Source organism: Bufo gargarizans, unplaced genomic scaffold (genome assembly GCF_014858855.1).
Source record: "Bufo gargarizans isolate SCDJY-AF-19 unplaced genomic scaffold, ASM1485885v1 original_scaffold_1790_pilon, whole genome shotgun sequence".
Taxonomy (NCBI): domain Eukaryota; kingdom Metazoa; phylum Chordata; class Amphibia; order Anura; family Bufonidae; genus Bufo; species Bufo gargarizans.
Genome location: NW_025334517.1, coordinates 641 through 20,574, shown reverse-complemented (window position 1 = coordinate 20,574; position 19,934 = coordinate 641). Strand labels below are relative to the sequence as shown.

The 19,934-nt window shown below is 56.1% G+C and overlaps 1 protein-coding gene across 1 annotated transcript in view; it reads right to left on the bottom strand.

The window, feature by feature from the left end:
- Positions 1 to 19,570, bottom strand: part of ESYT3 (extended synaptotagmin 3) — a 55,406-nt gene extending 35,836 nt beyond the window's left edge. The window contains exon 1 of the mRNA XM_044274497.1: positions 19,220 to 19,570. Coding sequence (XP_044130432.1) covers positions 19,220 to 19,486 — 267 coding nt within the window. The 5' untranslated portion in view covers positions 19,487 to 19,570. The remainder of the gene's footprint in view (positions 1 to 19,219) is intronic.
- Between the last annotated feature and the right edge of the window lie 364 nt (positions 19,571 to 19,934).

Here is a 19,934-nt window from a genome sequence, read left to right as displayed (position 1 = left end):
GGAATATATCAGGAACTATATACAACCACCTGTCACCGGGGAATATATCAGGAACTATATACAACCACCTGTCACCGGGGAATATATCAGGAACTCTATACAACCCTCGGTCACCGGGGAATATATCAGGAACTATATACAACCACCTGTCACCGGGGAATATATCAGGAACTATATACAACCCTCGGTCACCGGGAATATATCAGGAACTATATACAACCACCTGTCACCGGGGAATATATCAGGAACTATATACAACCCCCGGTCACCGGGGAATATATCAGGAACTATATACAACCCCCGGTCACAGGGGAATATATCAGGAACTATATACAACCCCCGGTCACCAGGGAATATATCAGGAACTATATACAACCCCCGGTCACAGGGGAATATATCAGGAACTATATACAACCCCCGGTCACAGGGGAATATACCCATACACCACCAGTCAGCCGCTTATTTCACATACATGTACTATTCTGGGACAATTATCCCTCACAATTAGGGTACAGGACGCTGGACCGTCTCCATGGCATCATCTATAATGAGCAAGGCGTGGGGGGCTGGGCAAGCTGCAGGGACTCGCTCCGCAGGTTGGGCGACTCTGCACGTTCAGACACAAGTCCTCGCTATGACTACGGAATATAAATTCGCAGAGATGCCAGCGAGACAGTCACTGTAAAATGAGACCTCCTGCAGGTTTATAATAGACATCCTCTTTAAATGCCTCATGTTATTAAGACCTCTGCTTGATGTCGGTAAATGGAAACAACAGTCAGAGGATCGCCCGCAGCTTGTGACAAACCCATCAGCGGTGCGAGCGGGCCGGGTCACAAGGGGTTTCTTTTGTCTCTGGATAGAAACTGCTGTTTTTAGTCACTGACTGCAATCAGAGATCTTGAAAATGATGAGGACCTCCCAGTCTATATCCTGTGTGGGTTCTGTCCTCTTGCACACGTTATCCTCTCGTGTATCAGCCCTGACGATGCGTGTAACGAGGCGAAGCCGCTGAGGGGACGGATCCACCTTCATAATCAACAAGCAAATATGAAAAGTGCGACAGCTGCAAATCAAACAGGATTAAAACCGCACCCCGAACACACACAGAGCAGCGTCTCAGGGGCCCACACCCAGCTTTCCCAGAGACCAGAACAACTGGTGATGACCCCTATGGCAGACACAGCTGAACTGACAGAAGAGCACGACCGGCCAGGGGGCGAGAGCGGACAGCAAGAGAGACTGGGGGGGCGAGAGAGGCAAGTGAGACCAGCCTGGGGGGGGGGGGGGGGGGCGAGAGTGGACAACAGGAGTGGCCGGGGGGGCGAGAGTGGCCAATGAGACCAGCCTGGGGGGGGGCCCCCCCGAGAGCGGTAATGGCGAGAGAGGCAAGTGAGACCAGCCTGGGGGTGGGGGGGGCAAGAGCGGACAGCAAGAGCGGCTGGGGGGGGGGGGGCGAGAGCGGACAGAAAGAGCGGCTGGGGGGGGGGGGGGCGAGAGCGGACAGAAAGAGCGGCTGGGGGGGGGGGGCCAGAGCGGACAGAAAGAGCGGCTGGGGGGGGGGGCCAGAGCGGACAGAAAGAGCGGCTGGGGGGGGGGGGCCAGAGCGGACAGAAAGAGCGGCTGGGGGGGGGGGCCAGAGCGGACAGAAAGAGCGGCTGGGGGGGGGGGGGGCGAGAGCAGACAGAAAGAGCGGCTGGGGGGGGGGGGGCGAGAGCGGACAGAAAGAGTGGCTGGGGGGGGGGGCGAAAGCGGACAGCAAGAGCGGCCGGGGTGGGGGGGGGGCGAGAGCGGACAGCAAGAGCGGCCGGGGTGGGGGGGGGGGGGGGGGGGCGAGAGCGGACAGCAAGAGCGGCCGGGGTGGGGGGGGTGGGAGCGAGAGCGGACAGCAAGAGCGGCCGGGGGGGGCGAGAGCAGACAGCAAGAGCGGCCGGGGTGGGGGGGCGAGAGCAGACAGCAAGAGCGGCCGGGGTGGGGGGGGGGTGGGCGCGAGAGCGGACAGCAAGAGCGGCCGGGGGGGGGGGCGAGAGCAGACAGCAAGAGCGGCCGGGGTGGGGGGCGAGAGCAGACAGCAAGAGCGGCCGGGGTGGGGGGGGTGGGCGCGAGAGCGGACAGCAAGAGCGGCCGGGGTGGGGGGGTGGGCGCGAGAGCGGACAGCAAGAGCGGCCGGGGTGGGGGGGGTGGGCGCGAGAGCGGACAGCAAGAGCGGCCGGGGTGGGGGGGGGTGGGCGCGAGAGCGGACAGCAAGAGCGGCCGGGGTGGGGGGGGGGGGTTGGCGCGAGAGCGGACAGCAAGAGCGGCCCGGGGGGGGGGGCGAGAGCAGACAGCAAGAGCGGCCGGGGTGGGGGGGCGAGAGCAGACAGCAAGAGCGGCCGGGGTGGGGGGGGTGGGCGCGAGAGCGGACAGCAAGAGCGGCCGGGGTGGGGGGGGTGGGCGCGAGAGCGGACAGCAAGAGCGGCCGGGGGGGGGGCGAGAGCAGACAGCAAGAGCGGCCGGGGTGGGGGGCGAGAGCAGACAGCAAGAGCGGCAAGCGAGACCAGCCTGGGAAGGGGGCGAGAGTGGACAGCAGGAGCGGCCGGGGGAGGCGAGAGCGGCCGGGGGAGGCGAGAGCGGCCAGCGAGACCAGCCTGGGGGGGGGGCGAGAGCGGCCAGCGAGTCCAGCTTGGGGGGGGGGCGAGAGCGGCCAGCGAGACCAGCCTGGGGGGGGGCGAGAGCGGCCAGCGAGACCAGCCTGGGGGGGGGCGAGAGCGGCCAGCGAGACCAGCCTGGGGGGGGGGGCGAGAGCGGCCAGCGAGACCAGCCTGGGGGGGGGGGGGGCGAGAGCGGCCAGCGAGACCAGCCTGGGGGGCGAGAGCGGCCAGCGAGACCAGCCTGGGGGGGAGAGAGTGGACAGCAAGGGAGGCTGGGGGGACGAGAGCGGCTGGGGAGGCGAGAGCGGCCGGGGGAGGCGAGAGCGGCCAGCGAGACCAGCCTGGGGGGGGGCGAGAGCGGCCAGCGAGACCAGCCTGGGGGGGAGAGAGTGGACAGCAAGGGAGGCTGGGGGGACGAGAGCGGCTGGGGGAGGCGAGAGCGGCCGGGGGAGGCGAGAGCGGCCAGCGAGACCAGCCTGGGGGGGGGGGCGAGAGCGGCCAGCGAGTCCAGCCTGGGGGGGGCGAGAGCGGCCAGCGAGACCAGCCTGGGGGGGGGCGAGAGCGGCCAGCGAGACCAGCCTGGGGGGGGGCGAGAGCGGCCAGCGAGACCAGCCTGGGGGGGGGGCGAGAGCGGCCAGCGAGACCAGCCTGGGGGGGGGGCGAGAGCGGCCAGCGAGACCAGCCTGGGGGGGGGGCGAGAGCGGCCAGCGAGACCAGCCTGGGGGGGGGGCGAGAGCGGCCAGCGAGACCAGCCTGGGGGGGGCGAGAGCGGCCCGAGACCAGCCTGGTGTGGGGGCGAGAGCGGCCAGCGAGACCAGCCTGGGGGGGGGGCGAGAGCGGCCAGCGAGACCAGCCTGGGGGGGGGCGAGAGCGGCCAGCGAGACCAGCCTGGGGGGGGGGCGAGAGCGGCCAGCGAGACCAGCCTGGGGGGGCGAGAGCGGCCAGCGAGACCAGCCTGGGGGGGCGAGAGCGGCCAGCGAGACCAGCCTGGGGGGGAGAGAGCGGCCAGCGAGACCAGCCTGGGGGGGAGAGAGTGGACAGCAAGGGAGGCTGGGGGGACGAGAGCGGCTGGGGGAGGCGAGAGCGGCCGGGGGAGGTGAGAGCGGCCAATGAGACCAGCCTGGGGGGGGCGAGAGCGGCCAGTGAGACCAACCTAGGGGGGGCGAGAGCGGCCAGTGAGACCAGCCTAGGGGGGGGCGAGAGCGGCCAGTGAGACCAGCCTGGGGGGGCGAGAGCGGCCAGCGAGACCTGCCTGGGGGGGCGAGAGCGGCCAGGGAGACCTGCCTGGGGGGGCGAGAGCGGCCAGCGAGACCAGCCTGGGGGGGGAGAGAGTGGACAGCAAGGGAGGCTGGGGGGACGAGAGCGGCTGGGGGAGGCGAGAGCGGCCGGGGGAGGTGAGAGCGGCCAGTGAGACCAGCCTGGGGGGGGCGAGAGCGGCCAGTGAGACCAGCCTAGGGGGGGCGAGAGCGGCCAGTGAGACCAGCCTAGGGGGGGCGAGAGCGGCCAGTGAGACCAGCCTAGGGGGGGCGAGAGCGGCCAGTGAGACCAGCCTAGGGGGGGCGAGAGCGGCCAGTGAGACCAGCCTAGGGGGGGCGAGAGCGACCAGTGAGACCAGCCTAGGGGGGGCGAGAGCGACCAGTGAGACCAGCCTAGGGGGGGCGAGAGCGGCCAGTGAGACCAGCCTAGGGGGGGGCGAGAGCGGCCAGTGAGACCAGCCTAGGGGGGGGCGAGAGCGGCCAGTGAGACCAGCCTAGGGGGGGCGAGAGCGGCCAGTGAGACCGACGGGGAGGGAAGAGAGAGAAATTGCCCCCTGACTGGAGTGGTTTTCACTCGGCTTGTATTCGGCCCCTGTTGGACCCCCACCGCTCTCATGTGTTGAGCACAATGCAAAAAATAAATAAATAAATAAATAAATAAATAAATCAAAAGTCATAAAAAGGTGGCGTAGCGCTGTAAGTAAATGACCCCTAGAGATTTTATAGCAAATGAGAGGCCGCCTATGGGGCGGAGGGATACATGATGGGGGGAGTTGTACTTTGTCATCACTGGTTCTGAGGTTAAGTGTCCCTTTCCGTTTCCAGCTGTGATGGTGGCGATTACTCAGCAGTGATTTGTGGGCGCAGCGCAGTCGGAGAATTGCAGCGATTACAGACTCATTAGTCTTCACTGGGCGAATGAGCGCGGGGGGGCGGGCGACATCGATCTCACTGGCGGTAATCCGGTAATCACATGACACACGCCTGCCCCATCAGACGGCTCCCCCGCTGTCACCCGTCTGCGCTCCGGGCGGTTTACACGTTCAGGTTCTTTGATGGTAAAGTCAGGGACGGATGATGAATGGAGAAAGTCTCCTCCACCCCTGGGGGGCGCCGCTCTGAAACCTGGACACCCGGCCTCCATGTCATCCACATACATGAGCCGTGTAGAACAGAAAAAAAGCACAGCGGCGCCTCCAGGCCGGCCCCGAGACAGCGGTGCCTCCAGGCGGGCCCCGAGACAGCGGCGCCTCCAGGCGGGCCCCGAGACAGCGGCGCCTCCAGGCGGGCCCCTGAGACCCTGCAAAGAGTCTAGACAAAGAGGAAGTTACCGATATAGGACAGGAAGTAGAAGACAGAATCCACGACTGATAATACGGCGCCGCTTTAACCAGACTGAGAAATGGCTCCAGGCTGATCTATACAGGGAGTGCAGAATTATTAGGCAAGTTGTATTTTTGAGGATTAATTTTATTATTGAACAACAACCATGTTCTCAATGAACCCAAAAAACTCATTAATATCAAAGCTGAATATTTTTGGAAGTAGTTTTTAGTTTGTTTTTAGTTTTAGCTATTTTAGGGGGATATCTGTGTGTGCAGGTGACTATTACTGTGCATAATTATTAGGCAACTTAACAAAAAACAAATATATACCCATTTCAATTATTTATTTTTACCAGTGAAACCAATATAACATCTCAACATTCACAAATATACATTTCTGACATTCAAAAACAAATCAGTGACAATATAGCCACCTTTCTTTGCAAGGACACTCAGAAGCCGCCATCTATGGATTCTGTCAGTGTTTTGATCTGTTCACCATCCACATTGCGTGCAGCAGCAACCACAGCCTCCCAGACACTGTTCAGAGAGGTGGACTGCTTTCCCTCCTTGTAAATCTCACATTTGATGATGGACCACAGGTTCTCAATGGGGTTCAGATCAGGTGAACAAGGAGGCCATGTCATTAGATTTTCTTCTTTTATACCCTTTCTTGCCAGCCACGCTGTGGAGTACTTGGACGCGTGTGATGGAGCATTGTCCTGCATGAAAATCATGTTTTTCTTACCTTGCAGACTTCTTCCTGTACCACTGCTTGAAGAAGGTGTCTTCCAGAAACTGGCAGTAGGACTGGGAGTTGAGCTTGACTCCATCCTCAACCCAAAAAGGCCCCACAAGCTCATCTTTGATGATACCAGCCCAAACCAGTACTCCACCTCCACCTTGCTGGCGTCTGAGTCGGACTGGAGCTCTCTGCCCTTTACCAATCCAGCCACGGGCCCATCCATCTGGCCCATCAAGACTCACTATCATTTCATCAGTCCATAAAACCTTAGAAAAATCAGTCTTGAGATATTTCTTGGCCCAGTCTTGACGTTTCAGCTTGTGTGTCTTGTTCAGTGGTGGTCGTCTTTCAGCCTTTCTTACCTTGGCCATGTCTCTGAGTATTGCACACCTTGTGCTTTTGGGCACTCCAGTGATGTTGCAGCTCTGAAATATGGCCAAACTGGTGGCAAGTGGCATCTTGGCAGCTGCACGCTTGACTTTTCTCAGTTCATGGGCAGTTATTTTGCGCCTTGGTTTTTCCACACGCTTCTTGCGACCCTGTTGACTATTTTGAATGAAACGCTTGATTGTTCGATGATCACGCTTCAGAAGCTTTGCAATTTTAAGAGTGCTGCATCCCCCTGCAAGATATCTCACTATTTGTGACTTTTCTGAGCCTGTCAAGTCCTTCTTTTGACCCATTTTGCCAAAGGAAAGGAAGTTGCCTAATAATTATGCACACCTGATATAGGGTGTTGATGTCATTAGACCACACCCCTTCTCATTACAGAGATGCACATCACCTAATATGCTTAATTGGTAGTAGGCTTTCGAGCCTATACAGCTTGGAGTAAGACAACATGCAGAAAGAGGATGATGGGGTCAAAATACTCATTTGCCTAATAATTCTGCACGTAGTGTACATCACCCACAGACATACAGTGTAAGGCAAAAGTCAGTGCACCCCTATACACAGCGCCTCACAGAAGTCAGTGCACCCCTATACACTGCGTCTCGCAGAAGTCAGTGCACCCCTATACACTGCGTCTCGCAGAAGTAAGTGCACCCCTATACACTGCGTCTCACAGAAGTAAGTGCACCCCTATACACTGCGTCTCACAGAAGTAAGTGCACCCCTATACACTGCGTCTCACAGAAGTAAGTGCACCCCTATACACAGCGTCTCACAGAAGTAAGTGCACCCCCATAACTTTTTTTTTTTTTTTTTTTTTTTTAATCAGGTTTAACATGCAAAAGCCGGATCCCAGTTTGACTGAACACACGGCGCCGGATCCGGCGTTAATGCAAGTCAATGGGAAAAAGACCGGATCCGGCGTTCAGTCAAAGTGTTCAGGATTTTTGGCCGGAGGTAAAAATACAACCTGCTCCGGTTTTCTGAAAAGCCTGATCAGTCAAAGAGACTGAACTGAAGACGTCCTGATGCCTCCTGAGCGGATCGCTCTCCATTCAGAATGCATTAGGATAAAACGGATCCGTTCTTTTCCGGATTTGAGCCCCCAAGACGGAACTCAGCGCCGGAAAAGAAAAACGCTAGTGTGAAAGTAGCCTAACTGTGTAAATTGGGCGTGTCCTCAAAATAACTCCACACACCGCCAATAACGTCTAAACCGCTGACTACAAAAGTGAGGACACCCCTAAGTGACAAAGGCCAAATTGTGCCCAATCAGCCATGTTCCCTCCCCGGTGACTCGTTAGTGTTAGGAGGTCTCAGGTGTGTGACCTTCTGTGCTCTCGCTCTCGCACTCTCTCATAGCGGTCACTGGACGTTCAATATGGCTCCTCATGGCCAAGAACTCTCCGAGGATGTAATTAGGGATTAAACATCCCTATTCCGATACTGTACAGAGCGGGAGCGGGAGCGGGAGCCGAAGCGGGAGCAGGAGCGGGAGCAGGAGCCGAAGCGGGAGCGGGAGCAGGAGCGGGAGCAGGAGCAGGAGCCGAAGCGGGAGCAGGAGCCGAAGCGGGAGCAGGAGCCGAAGCGGGAGCAGGAGCCGGAGCCGGAGCGGGGGACGTGGGGGACGTCCACTAGACCCATATAATGATGTGTGCGGTGGGGGACGTCCACTAGACCCATATAATGATGTGTGCGGTGGGGGACGTCCACTAGACCCATATAATGATGTGTGCGGTGGGGACGTCCACTAGACCCATATAATGATGTATGCGGTGGGGGACGTCCACTAGACCCATATAATGATGTGTGCGGTGGGGACGTCCACTAGACCCATATAATGATGTATGCGGTGGGGACGTCCACTAGACCCATATAATGATGTATGCGGTGGGGGACGTCCACTAGACCCATATAATGATGTATGCGGTGGGGGACGTCCACTAGACCCATATAATGATGTGTGCGGTGGGGGACGTCCACTAGACCCATATAATGATGTATGCGGTGGGGACGTCCACTAGTTCTATATAAAGGTGTATGCGGTGGGGACGTCCACTAGACCCATATAATGATGTATGCGGTGGGGGACGTCCACTAGTTCTATATAAAGGTGTATGCGGTGGGGACGTCCACTAGACCCATATAATGATGTATGCGGTGGGGACGTCCACTAGTTCTATATAAAGGTGTATGCGGTGGGGACGTCCACTAGACCCATATAATGATGTGTGCGGTGGGGGACGTCCACTAGTCCCATATAAAAGGTGTAAGCGGTGGGGACGTCCACTAGTCCCATATAATGATGTGTGCGGTGGGGGACGTCCACTAGACCCATATAAAAGGTGTAAGTGGTGGGGGACGTCCACTAGACCCATATAATGATGTGTGTGGTGGGGGACGTCCACTAGACCCATATAAAGGTGTAAGCGGTGGGGACGTCCACTAGTCCCATATAATGATGTGTGCAGTGGGGGACGTCCACTAGACCCATATAAAAGGTGTAAGTGGTGGGTGAGGGACATTCACTAGACCCATATAATGATGTGTGCGGTGGGGGGACGTCCACTAGTCCCATATAAAGGTGTATGCGGTGGGTGGGGGACGTCCACTAGTCCTATATAAAGGTGTAAGCAGTGGGGGACGTCCACTAGTCCTATATAAAGGGGTGTGCGGTGGGGACGTCCACTAGTCCTATATAAAAGGTGTAAGCGGTGGGGGACGTCCACTAGTCCCATATAAAGGGGTGTGCGGTGGGGACGTCCACTAGTCCTATATAAAGGTGTAAGCGGTGGGGGACGTCCACTAGTCCCATATAAATGGTGTGTGTGGTGGGTGGGGGACGTCCACTAGTCCCATATAAAAGGTGTGTGCGGTGGGTGGGGGACGTCCACTAGACCCATATAATGATGTGTGCGGTGGGGACGTCCACTAGACCCATATAAAAGGTGTGTGCGGTGGATGGGGGACGTCCACTAGTCCTATATAAAGGTGTAAGCGGTGGGGGACGTCCACTAGACCCATATAAAGGTGTAAGCGGTGGGGGACGTCCACTAGACCCATATAAAGGTGTAAGCGGTGGGGGACGTCCACTAGACCCATATAAAGGTGTAAGCGGTGGGGGACGTCCACTAGACCCATATAAAGGTGTAAGCGGTGGGGGACGTCCACTAGACCCATATAAAGGTGTAAGCGGTGGATGGGGGACGTCCACTAGTCCCATATAAAGGTGTGCGCGGTGGGGGACGTCCACTAGTCCTATATAAAGGTGTAAGCGGTGGGGACGTCCACTAGTCCCATATAAAAGGTGTGTGCGGTGGGGGACGTCCACTAGACCCATATAAAGGTGTAAGCGGTGGGGGACGTCCACTAGACCCATATAAAGGTGTGTGCGGTGGATGGGGGACGTCCACTAGTCCCATATAAAGGTGTATCAGGGTGAACGGAATCTAATGAAAGAATAACAATACAATAAGAGGCCGATAGATGGAGAATGATGCAAATAAACCTTATAACAGCAGAAGACCTTGTTCAAATGCTAAAAAATTCTAAGCGCCGTATAGTCTCCTGCTCCGATGCGCTCCCTTTCCCTGCTAGATGGCGCAGGGCACGGGCTCTTTTGTGTTCAATAACACACTGCCGGGTGGAAACTTCCGCCCGGCGGTGTGTTCGGTGACGTCACCGGCTCTGATAGGTGGGCTTTAGCGCTGCCCTAGACGTTTTACTGGCTAGGGCAGCGCTAAATCCCGCCCATCAGTGCCAGTGATGTCACCAGGCTTCCTGGCAGCCCCATGGAGAGCCCGGTACGTCACCGGATCGCCAAAAAAATGCCTTTGCCCTGCGAGATATAGCGCAGGGCAAAGAAGAGCATCGGAACATGAACTGCTCCAATGCTCAAGTCAGGGGGGCTGCCGGGGTGAAAATGGAGGGATGTCCAGGTTCAGACAACCCTTTAAGACCGAATGGTGTTAATGTATTAAGGCGGAAAGTAGTTGGTATGACTGCGGTATCCATGCAATCGGGGTGACCTGTTAGAAGGACGGGTCACCCTCATGTGATAATATCTTCCTGGTGATATTGGAACGGTGTTCATTTAGCCTCTCTCCTAGGGTTTGGGTCATCTGACCAATATAGAGGAGGTTACAGGGACATGGTAGCAGATATATGACATTCGAGGTCCCACAACCCATCCTATGCTTGATGTTGAAACCCTCTTGGTTTTTGGGGGTCCTGAAGTCTTTCGTATCACGTGTTGCTGCTACAACATTTGCATCTCCTGATTTCACACCTGAAAACACCCGCGACCTTTGATCTCATCTTGCTACTTCTCCTAGTTTTATTAAGACTGGGACAGAAGGGGGCTACTAAAGTTTTAAGTGTCTTAGCCCGGCGGTAGTAATAGTAGGGGCCAGAGGGATTATTTTGCCTAGAATAGGGTCTTTCAATAAAACCAGCCAGTTTTTTACCAGGAATTTTCTAATTAGGGTGCGTTGGAAATTAAACCTCATAATAAGGCTAAGGTGGTGGGATTCCCTTGTGGCCTCCTCAACTGATGTTTTTAGTCGTGGTACTAGACTTTCTTTTGGTAGAATCTTCCTCGGGTATCCTTTTTCCCTAAATCTAGTTTTTAGGGTCTCCATTTGGCCTCTCATTACCTTATCATCCGAACAGTTCCGCCTTATTCTCTTCATTTGACTGAAGGGAATATTGCGTTTCCATTTCTTGGGATGGCTACTACTGTATTCCCAAAAACTATTAGCATCAACACTCTTTAAACGTGTCTTTGTGGATACAACCCTATTCTGAACCTGAAGGTGTGGGTCTAAGAAGACTACTCCTATAGCGTTAGATTTAAGTGTGAATGGCAAGTTCCAATCATTGCAGTTGATCAATTCAATAAAGTGGTAAAGTTCGCTGACTTCCCGCTGCCATACAAAGATGACGTCATCAATAAACCTTCGATAAAATGTTATTTTAGGATGTGTTACCAATCCGAAACGCTCTTCAAAAACACCCATGAAGAGGTTGGCATAAGAGGGAGCAAATGTTGTCCCCATTGCTGTTCCCCTGGTTTGGATATAACAGATATTGTTAAAAGTAAAATGTTTCAACATAAAATCTTTCTGGGAATCATTACGACGCCATTCGAGAGTAGATATGGCTGCAGTGCCTGAATCATGTCTAATATTGCTATACCACGAGGAAACGTCGAGTGTGACCCAAATAATCTTCCTCCCATTGAGAGGCTCCAGTAGTCGTATGAGGTGGGATGTATCTCCACGGTATGAAGGGAGCATTGACACTTCTGTGAGTAGTTGACGTAGGCAGACAGATTTGAAGTCAGACAACCTACGCCAGAAATAATTGGTCTCCCCGGAGGGTTTTCTAGGGATTTATGTATTTTTGGTGAAAAATAAAACCTTGATGTAGATGGATGTGGAGTTTTTGGGAAAATCCTCTTTTTTTTTTGTCAATGATACCGTGAGAGTATCCAAAATCTATTAGTTCAGAGGGATTTCCTAAAATCCTTCTCTTAGGATTTTGTAATATTTGGGGTCTGAAAGTATTCGCTGTGATTCTGCTAGATAATCAGACTCCATGATCACCCCCACCCCCACCACCACCACCACCACCACCCCCACCACCACCCCCACCTTTATGTCCTTATTTCTCATAAGGTTTTTGAGGGCGGACCGTTCACTTGCCTTGAGGTTATTCCTGCAATAGTCTCTATGGGAGCGTCTGTTGTCTCTTTATTGTGGTCAAGTCCCCCAATGTGCTTTTAACATCTTCCATGACCATATTAAAGAAGCTCTCAATATGTAGGCCTCTGCTCTCAAGGGGGTAAAAGAGGATTTGGCCTTTAAATTGGATGGAAAGCTTGGTGTGAGGCCCTTACGTAATAGTGATGTCATCGGCCTCCAGAGAATAATTAGAAAGATTAACGATCCCCCCGGCCATTTCTATTGTCCTTGGGGGATTGAGGATTTGTGTTAGTGCTTGGGGAGCCGGAATCCGCCAGCTCTAATGTTCTTTTGGCTTGGGCCTTTTTTTTTGTGGGTGTTTGTGTCACCCCCCCCACCCCGTCCTCTACATTGGACATGTGTCTTTTTCCTGTTGTGGTCACTGGGGAGTAGAAATGGGTGATCTTTAATGTTTGATGGTTCCGAGGGGCATGTGGTGATGTGAATAGTGGACTCAGGGTTTGAGTGGTAGACCAGATCTGCCTTACGGATGCGGTAGGATTCTTGACGTTTTTTTGCTGCTGACGATATTTGTTCTAAAAAAGGACTTTCAGAAATACTAGCCGGTAGTGCCAAAAAAGTTCCGGACTGGAGCTAAGCGCGGATGCTGAATGGGTAGAAATGCTGATAGATAAATCTTGTAGCCCAGATTTTGGGTCTACATGGAGAGGGGAAAGTTGAAGGGGAATTGGCGGATTCGTTGCTAGTCCTTCATGGACATGCTCTAGGGAGAAGGAGATATCCTGAGGAGTCCTGTAATAGCTATAGGAGTCCTGTAGATGGAACTGTTCCAATCCTCCGTACCTAGATCTATATTTATTGACTGTCCGGCCGTCTTCTCTTCCGTTATTTCTGATCTTAAGTCCAGTGTAGAAATAACCTCATTAAGTAAATCTATCTTCATGTCTGGGATTATGGAGTACTTACCTTCAGGTTTAATGGTGGATCCCCGAGGTGGACTTTTCATCGGATTGGGGCAGATGAGGATGGAAGTATTATTCTGACTGCTTATATTCAATGTGAGTGAAGGGATGGTGGAGAAAGCTTCTGTAGTGTGTGGTCTCCGCTCTCTGAGCCGAGGGGTGGATTTTATCGAAGATATCTTGGCGATCACAGGATCTCGACGAGATGGTGTACCTTACTGTTGTAGGTGGTCCCACTGTGCGAGAACCCACCGACTCTACTGTCGTAGGTGGTCCCACTGTGCGAGAACCCACCGACTCTACTGTCGTAGGTGGTCCCACTGTGCGAGAACCCACCGACTCTACTGTCGTAGGTGGTCCCACTGTGCGAGAACCCACCGACTCTACTGTCGTAGGTGGTCCCACTGTGCGAGAACCCACCGACTCTACTGTCGTAGGTGGTCCCACTGTGCGAGAACCCACCGACTCTACTGTCGTAGGTGGTCCCACTGTGCGAGAACCCACCGACTCTACTGTCGTAGGTGGTCCCACTGTGCGAGAACCCACCGACTCTACTGTCGTAGGTGGTCCCACTGTGCGAGAACCCACCGACTCTACTGTCGTAGGTGGTCCCACTGTGCGAGAACCCACCGACTCTACTGTCGTAGGTGGTCCCACTGTGTGAAAACCCACCAACTCTACTGTCGTAGGTGGTCCCACTGTGTGAGAACCCACCGACTCTACTGTCGTAGGTGGTCCCACTGTGTGAGAACCCACCAACTCTACTGTCGTAGGTGGTCCCACTGTGTGAGAACCCACCGACTCTACTGTCGTAGGTGGTCCCGCTGTGTGAGAACCCACCGACTCTACTGTCGTAGGTGGTCCCACTGTGTGAGAACCCACCGACTCTACTGTCGTAGATGGTCCCACTGTGTGAGAACCCACCGACTCTACTGTCGTAGGTGGTCCCACTCTGTGAGAACCCACCGACTCTACTGTCGTAGATGGTCCCACTCTGTGAGAACCCACCGACTCTACTGTTGTAGATGGTCCCACTCTGTGAGAACCCACCGACTCTACTGTTGTAGATGGTCCCACTCTGTGAGAACCCACCGACTCTACTGTTGTAGATGGTCCCACTCTGTGAGAACCCACCGACTCTGTTGTAGACGGTCCCACTCTGTGAGAACCCACTGGCCACTTGCTCATAGGTGTGTTCTTCTCAAATGTATGTACACAAGGTGCAGTGGATCTTCTCTCTGCATTATTTAGGTCGAGATTTCTGGGCCCCTGTAGGGGGTCCCTTGTTTTCTCTCCCATACCCTTACGCTACTATTTTATAATCTAGTAGGGCTCGAGCTTAGAGCATTTGGTCCTGACCTCGTTATATTCATGCGCTCTCAGTGTAGAACAAGGGAGAGACGGATGGGATTTTGCTTTATTACTTTTAAGAAATAATAATCTTTTTAACCCCAACGCTGCACTGGAACCGATACGTTTACGTCTTACAATAAGTGCCCTCCTGTATCCATCAGAACCCTTGTAAAGGTCATGGTGACCGACGTCCTCGTGGAATAAATCCCAGTTCCAAATATAAGGAAAGAAAATACCAGTCAGTCTCGTTATGGAGGAGGAATTCCTTCATCGTATCGATAAGATTCACATCAAAGCCTTGGATATTTACGTCATTATTTTCTTTACTGATTGAGGAGCGGCCCCTCTCCGGTGAGGCGAGCGAGTCTCGTTTGGGGTTCACCTCTTGTTTCATCCCATTGATGAGGTCTTGTACATACACCCCCCTCCTGAAGGGGTCCTGAGCTTTATCCGACAGACTTCCCCCCAGTACAGTGAGTCGACAAGGTCTTCTGCTGTTATAAGGTTTATTTGCATCAGTCTCCATCTATCGGCCTCTTATTGGATTGTTATTCTTTGATTGGATTCCGCTCACCCTAATACACCTTTATATGGGTCTAGTGGACGTCCCCCACCCACCGCACACATCTGAGGGGGAGGGGCGGCGGACACTGCTGTCACCAATGAGGAGGAGGGGAGGGGCGGCGGACACTGCTGCCACCAATGAGGAGGAGGGGAGGGGCGGCGGACACTGCTGCCACCAATGAGGAGGAGGGGAGGGGCTGCGGACACTGCTGTCACCAATGAGGAGGAGGGGAGGGGCGGCGGACACTGCTGCCACCAATGAGGAGGAGGGGAGGGGCTGCGGACACTGCTGCCACCAATGAGGAGGAGGGGAGGGGCTGCGGACACTGCTGTCACCAATGAGGAGGAGGGGAGGGGCGGCGGACACTGCTGTCACCAATGAGGGGGAGGGGTGGCGGACACTGCTGTCACCAATGAGGAGGAGGGGAGGGGCGGCGGACACTGCTGCCACCAATGAGGAGGAGGGGAGGGGCGGCGGACACTGCTGCCACCAATGAGGAGGAGGGGCGGCGGACACTGCTGCCACCAATGAGGAGGAGGGGAGGGGCGGCGGACACTGCTGCCACCAATGAGGGGGAGGGGTGGCGGACACTGCTGCCACCAATGAGGAGGAGGGGAGGGGCGGCGGACACTGCTGCCACCAATGAGGAGGAGGGGAGGGGCGGCGGACACTGCTGCCACCAATGAGGAGGAGGGGAGGGGCGGCGGACACTGCTGCCACCAATGAGGAGGAGGGGAGGGGCGGCGGACACTGCTGCCACCAATGAGGAGGAGGGGAGGGGCGGCGGACACTGCTGCCACCAATGAGGAGGAGGGGAGGGGCGGCGGACACTGCTGCCACCAATGAGGAGGAGGGGAGGGGCGGCGGACACTGCTGCCACCAATGAGGAGGAGGGGAGGGGCGGCGGACACTGCTGCCACCAATGAGGAGGAGGGGAGGGGCGGCGGACACTGCTGCCACCAATGAGGAGGAGGGGAGGGGCGGCGGACACTGCTGCCACCAATGAGGAGGGGGGGAGGGGCGGCGGACACTGCTGCCACCAATGAGGAGGGGAGGGGCGGCGGACACTGCTGCCACCAATGAGGAGGAGGGGAGGGGCGGCGGACACTGCTGCCACCAATGAGGAGGAGGGGAGGGGCGGCGGACATTGCTGCCACCAATGAGGAGGAGGGGAGGGGCGGCGGACACTCCTGCCACCAATGAGGAGGAGGGGAGGGGCGGCGGACACTGCTGCCACCAATGAGGGGGAGGGGTGGCGGACACTGCTGCCACCAATGAGGAGGAGGGGAGGCGGACACTGCTGTCACCAATGAGGAGGAGGGGAGGGGCTGCGGACACTGCTGCCACCAATGAGGAGGAGGGGAGGGGCTGCAGACACTGCTGCCACCAATGAGGAGGAGGGGAGGGGCGGCGGACACTGCTGCCACCAATGAGGAGGAGGGGAGGGGCGGCGGACACTGCTGCCACCAATGAGGAGGAGGGGAGGGGCGGCGGACACTGCTGCCACCAATGAGGAGGAGGGGAGGGGCTGCGGACACTGCTGCCACCAATGAGGAGGAGGGGAGGGGCGGCGGACACTGCTGCCACCAATGAGGAGGAGGGGAGGGGTTGCGGACACTGCTGCCACCAATGAGGAGGAGGGGAGGGGCTGCGGACACTGCTGCCACCAATGAGGAGGAGGGGAGGGGCGGCAGACACTGCTGCCACCAATGAGGAGGAGGGGAGGGGCTGCGGACACTGCTGCCACCAATGAGGAGGAGGGGAGGGGCTGCGGACACTGCTGCCACCAATGAATGAAATTAACCCATTAATACAAATGTAGGCGGCGGGGCCTTAACGACAGGGCAGGCGGTCCCGAGAACCCTGTCAATTAACCCCTCTGGTGCCGAAGACTTCTGTGCTGAGTTCGGACTCTTTTACCTCAGCGCGGCGGATCGGCTCCGGATGCGTTCAGTGAAATTCCCACCATTTTACAAGCTCAGTCTCGTCTGCGATCACGTTCAGTTTTCTCTGCGCGGTTGCGATGCGTTTATCACGTGCGTAAGAAAAAACTATTTATAAACAACAACTCCCATCAACCATCAGTGAAAAACGGGTCACATCGGGTCAGATCCGTTTTTTACTGAAGCCCCATTCTCTTCTATGGAGCCAGAGCTGAGTGAGCAGAGCGGGGGATGTGCGGTCACCTCACACATCGCACGGAGCTGAAGACTGGGGTCCATCACAACCATCACCTGACAACAGATCCATCACCTGACAACCCCGCGTCCATCACAACCATCACCTGACAACCCGCGTCCATCACAACCATCACCTGACAACCCCGCGTCCATCACAACCATCACCTGACAACCCCGCGTCCATCACAACCATCACCTGACAACCCCGCGTCCATCACAACCATCACCTGACAACCCCGCGTCCATCACAACCATCACCTGACAACCCCGCGTCCATCACAACCATCACCTGACAACCCCGCGTCCATCACAACCATCACCTGACAACCCCGCGTCCATCACAACCATCACCTGACAACCCCGCGTCCATCACAACCGTCACCTGACAACCCCGCGTCCATCACAACCATCACCTGACAACCCCGCGTCCATCACAACCATCACCTGACAACCCCGCGTCCATCACAACCATCACCTGACAACAGATCCATCACAACCATCACCTGACAACCCCGCATCAATCACAACCATCACCTGACAACCCCGCATCCATCACAACCATCACCTGACAACCCCGCGTCCATCACCTGACAACCCCGCGTCCATCACAACCATCACCTGACAACCCCGCGTCCATCACAACCATCACCTGACAACCCCGCATCCATCACAACCATCACCTGACAACAGATCCATCACAACCATCACCTGACAACCCCGCATCCATCACAACCATCACCTGACAACCCCGCGTCCATCACAACCATCACCTGACAACCCCGCGTCCATCACAACCATCACCTGACAACCCCACATCCATCACAACCATCACCTGACAACCCCGCGTCCATCACAACCATCACCTGACAACCCCGCATCCATCACAACCATCACCTGACAACAGATCCATCACAACCATCACCTGACAACCCCGCATCAATCACAACCATCACCTGACAACCCCGCGTCCATCACCTGACAACCCCGCATCCATCACAACCATCACCTGACAACAGATCCATCACAACCATCACCTGACAACCCCGCATCCATCACAACCATCACCTGACAACCCCGCGTCCATCACAACCATCACCTGACAACCCCACATCCATCACAACCATCACCTGACAACCCCGCGTCCATCACAACCATCACCTGACAACCCCGCATCCATCACAACCATCACCTGACAACAGATCCATCACAACCATCACCTGACAACCCCGCATCAATCACAACCATCACCTGACAACCCCGCGTCCATCATCTGACAACCCCGCGTCCATCACAACCATCACCTGACAACCCCGCGTCCATCACAACCATCACCTGACAACAGATCCATCACAACCATCACCTGACAACCCCGCATCCATCACAACCATCACCTGACAACCCCGCGTCCATCACAACCATCACCTGACAACCCCACATCCATCACAACCATCACCTGACAACCCTGCGGCCATCACAACCATCACCTGACAACTCCGCATCCATCACAACCATCACCTGACAACCCCGCGTCCATCACAACCATCACCTGACAACAGATCCATCACAACCATCACCTGACAACCACACGGCCATTATAACCATCACCTGACAACCACACATCCATCACAACCATCACCTGACAACCCCGCGTCCATCATACCCATCCCCTGACAACCCCGCGTCCATTACACCCATCACCTGACAACCCCGCGTCCATCATACCCCTCACCTGACAACCCCACGTCCATCATACCCATCACCTGACAACCCCACGTCCATCATACCCATCACCTGACAACCCCACGTCCATCATACCCATCACCTGACAACCACACGTCCATCACAACCATCACCTGACAACCCCGCATCCATCATACCCATCACCTGACAACCCCGCATCCATCATACCCATCACCTGACAACCCCGCATCCATCATACCCATCCCCTGACAACCCCGAGGCCATTATACCCATCACCCGACAACCCCACGTCCATTATAAGAATCCCCTGACAACCCCGCGTCCATCACACCCATCACCCGACAACCCTGCGTCCATTATAAGCATCCCCCGACAACCCCGCGGCCTCAGGACGCCGCACTCACCCAGGCCGGCAGCTGGTGGGCGCTCAGCCCGCGGGTCACCTCCAGGCTCTCGTTCTCCAGCAGCTCCCAGGCCGCCCGCATTCGGGCGAGTTTCGACTTTTTGTTTCGGTTCCAGAAAATCCAGAGAAAAAGTCCGAGGAGAATCCAGGAGACGCCGAGGCCGATCCGTCCGCAGACGTAGACGGGCAGCAGCAGCCCGAGGGCCCGGCACAGCGGCCTCAGGGGCCCCAGGCGGACGGGCTCCGAGCCCTGCGGGTCACCCGTCATGTCACCAGGGATGCCAGGGTGCGAGTGGGCTGCCCGACACGGGCGCTGCAGGTGACCCGGCGAGGCCCCGCCCCCGACACACCCGGCGGCCCCGCCCACAGCAGGGAGGCCTGCCTGCTGACGGTCTGCTCGGCGCCTGGGGGTCATCTGTATTTGCCATTTGGGGCCGGGTGACAATCGGTCAGGGGGCAGATTTACTAACATTTACACCTGGAATGACTGCGCCATAAATCAGGCGGAGACAAAGCCCCACCTCCGCGCCCCAAAATCCGCGTTATGATACCGCCATCTTCAGATTTACGGATGGACGGATCAGGTTGGCGCCATGCAGACCCGCTAACGGAAGAAATTCGCAAACGCAGAATGTGCGGATCTACATTTAACCCATTGATTTTTTTTTATATAGACTAAAAGCGGTGCCCGTCCTGAGCCGATGACCGCGCCGCGA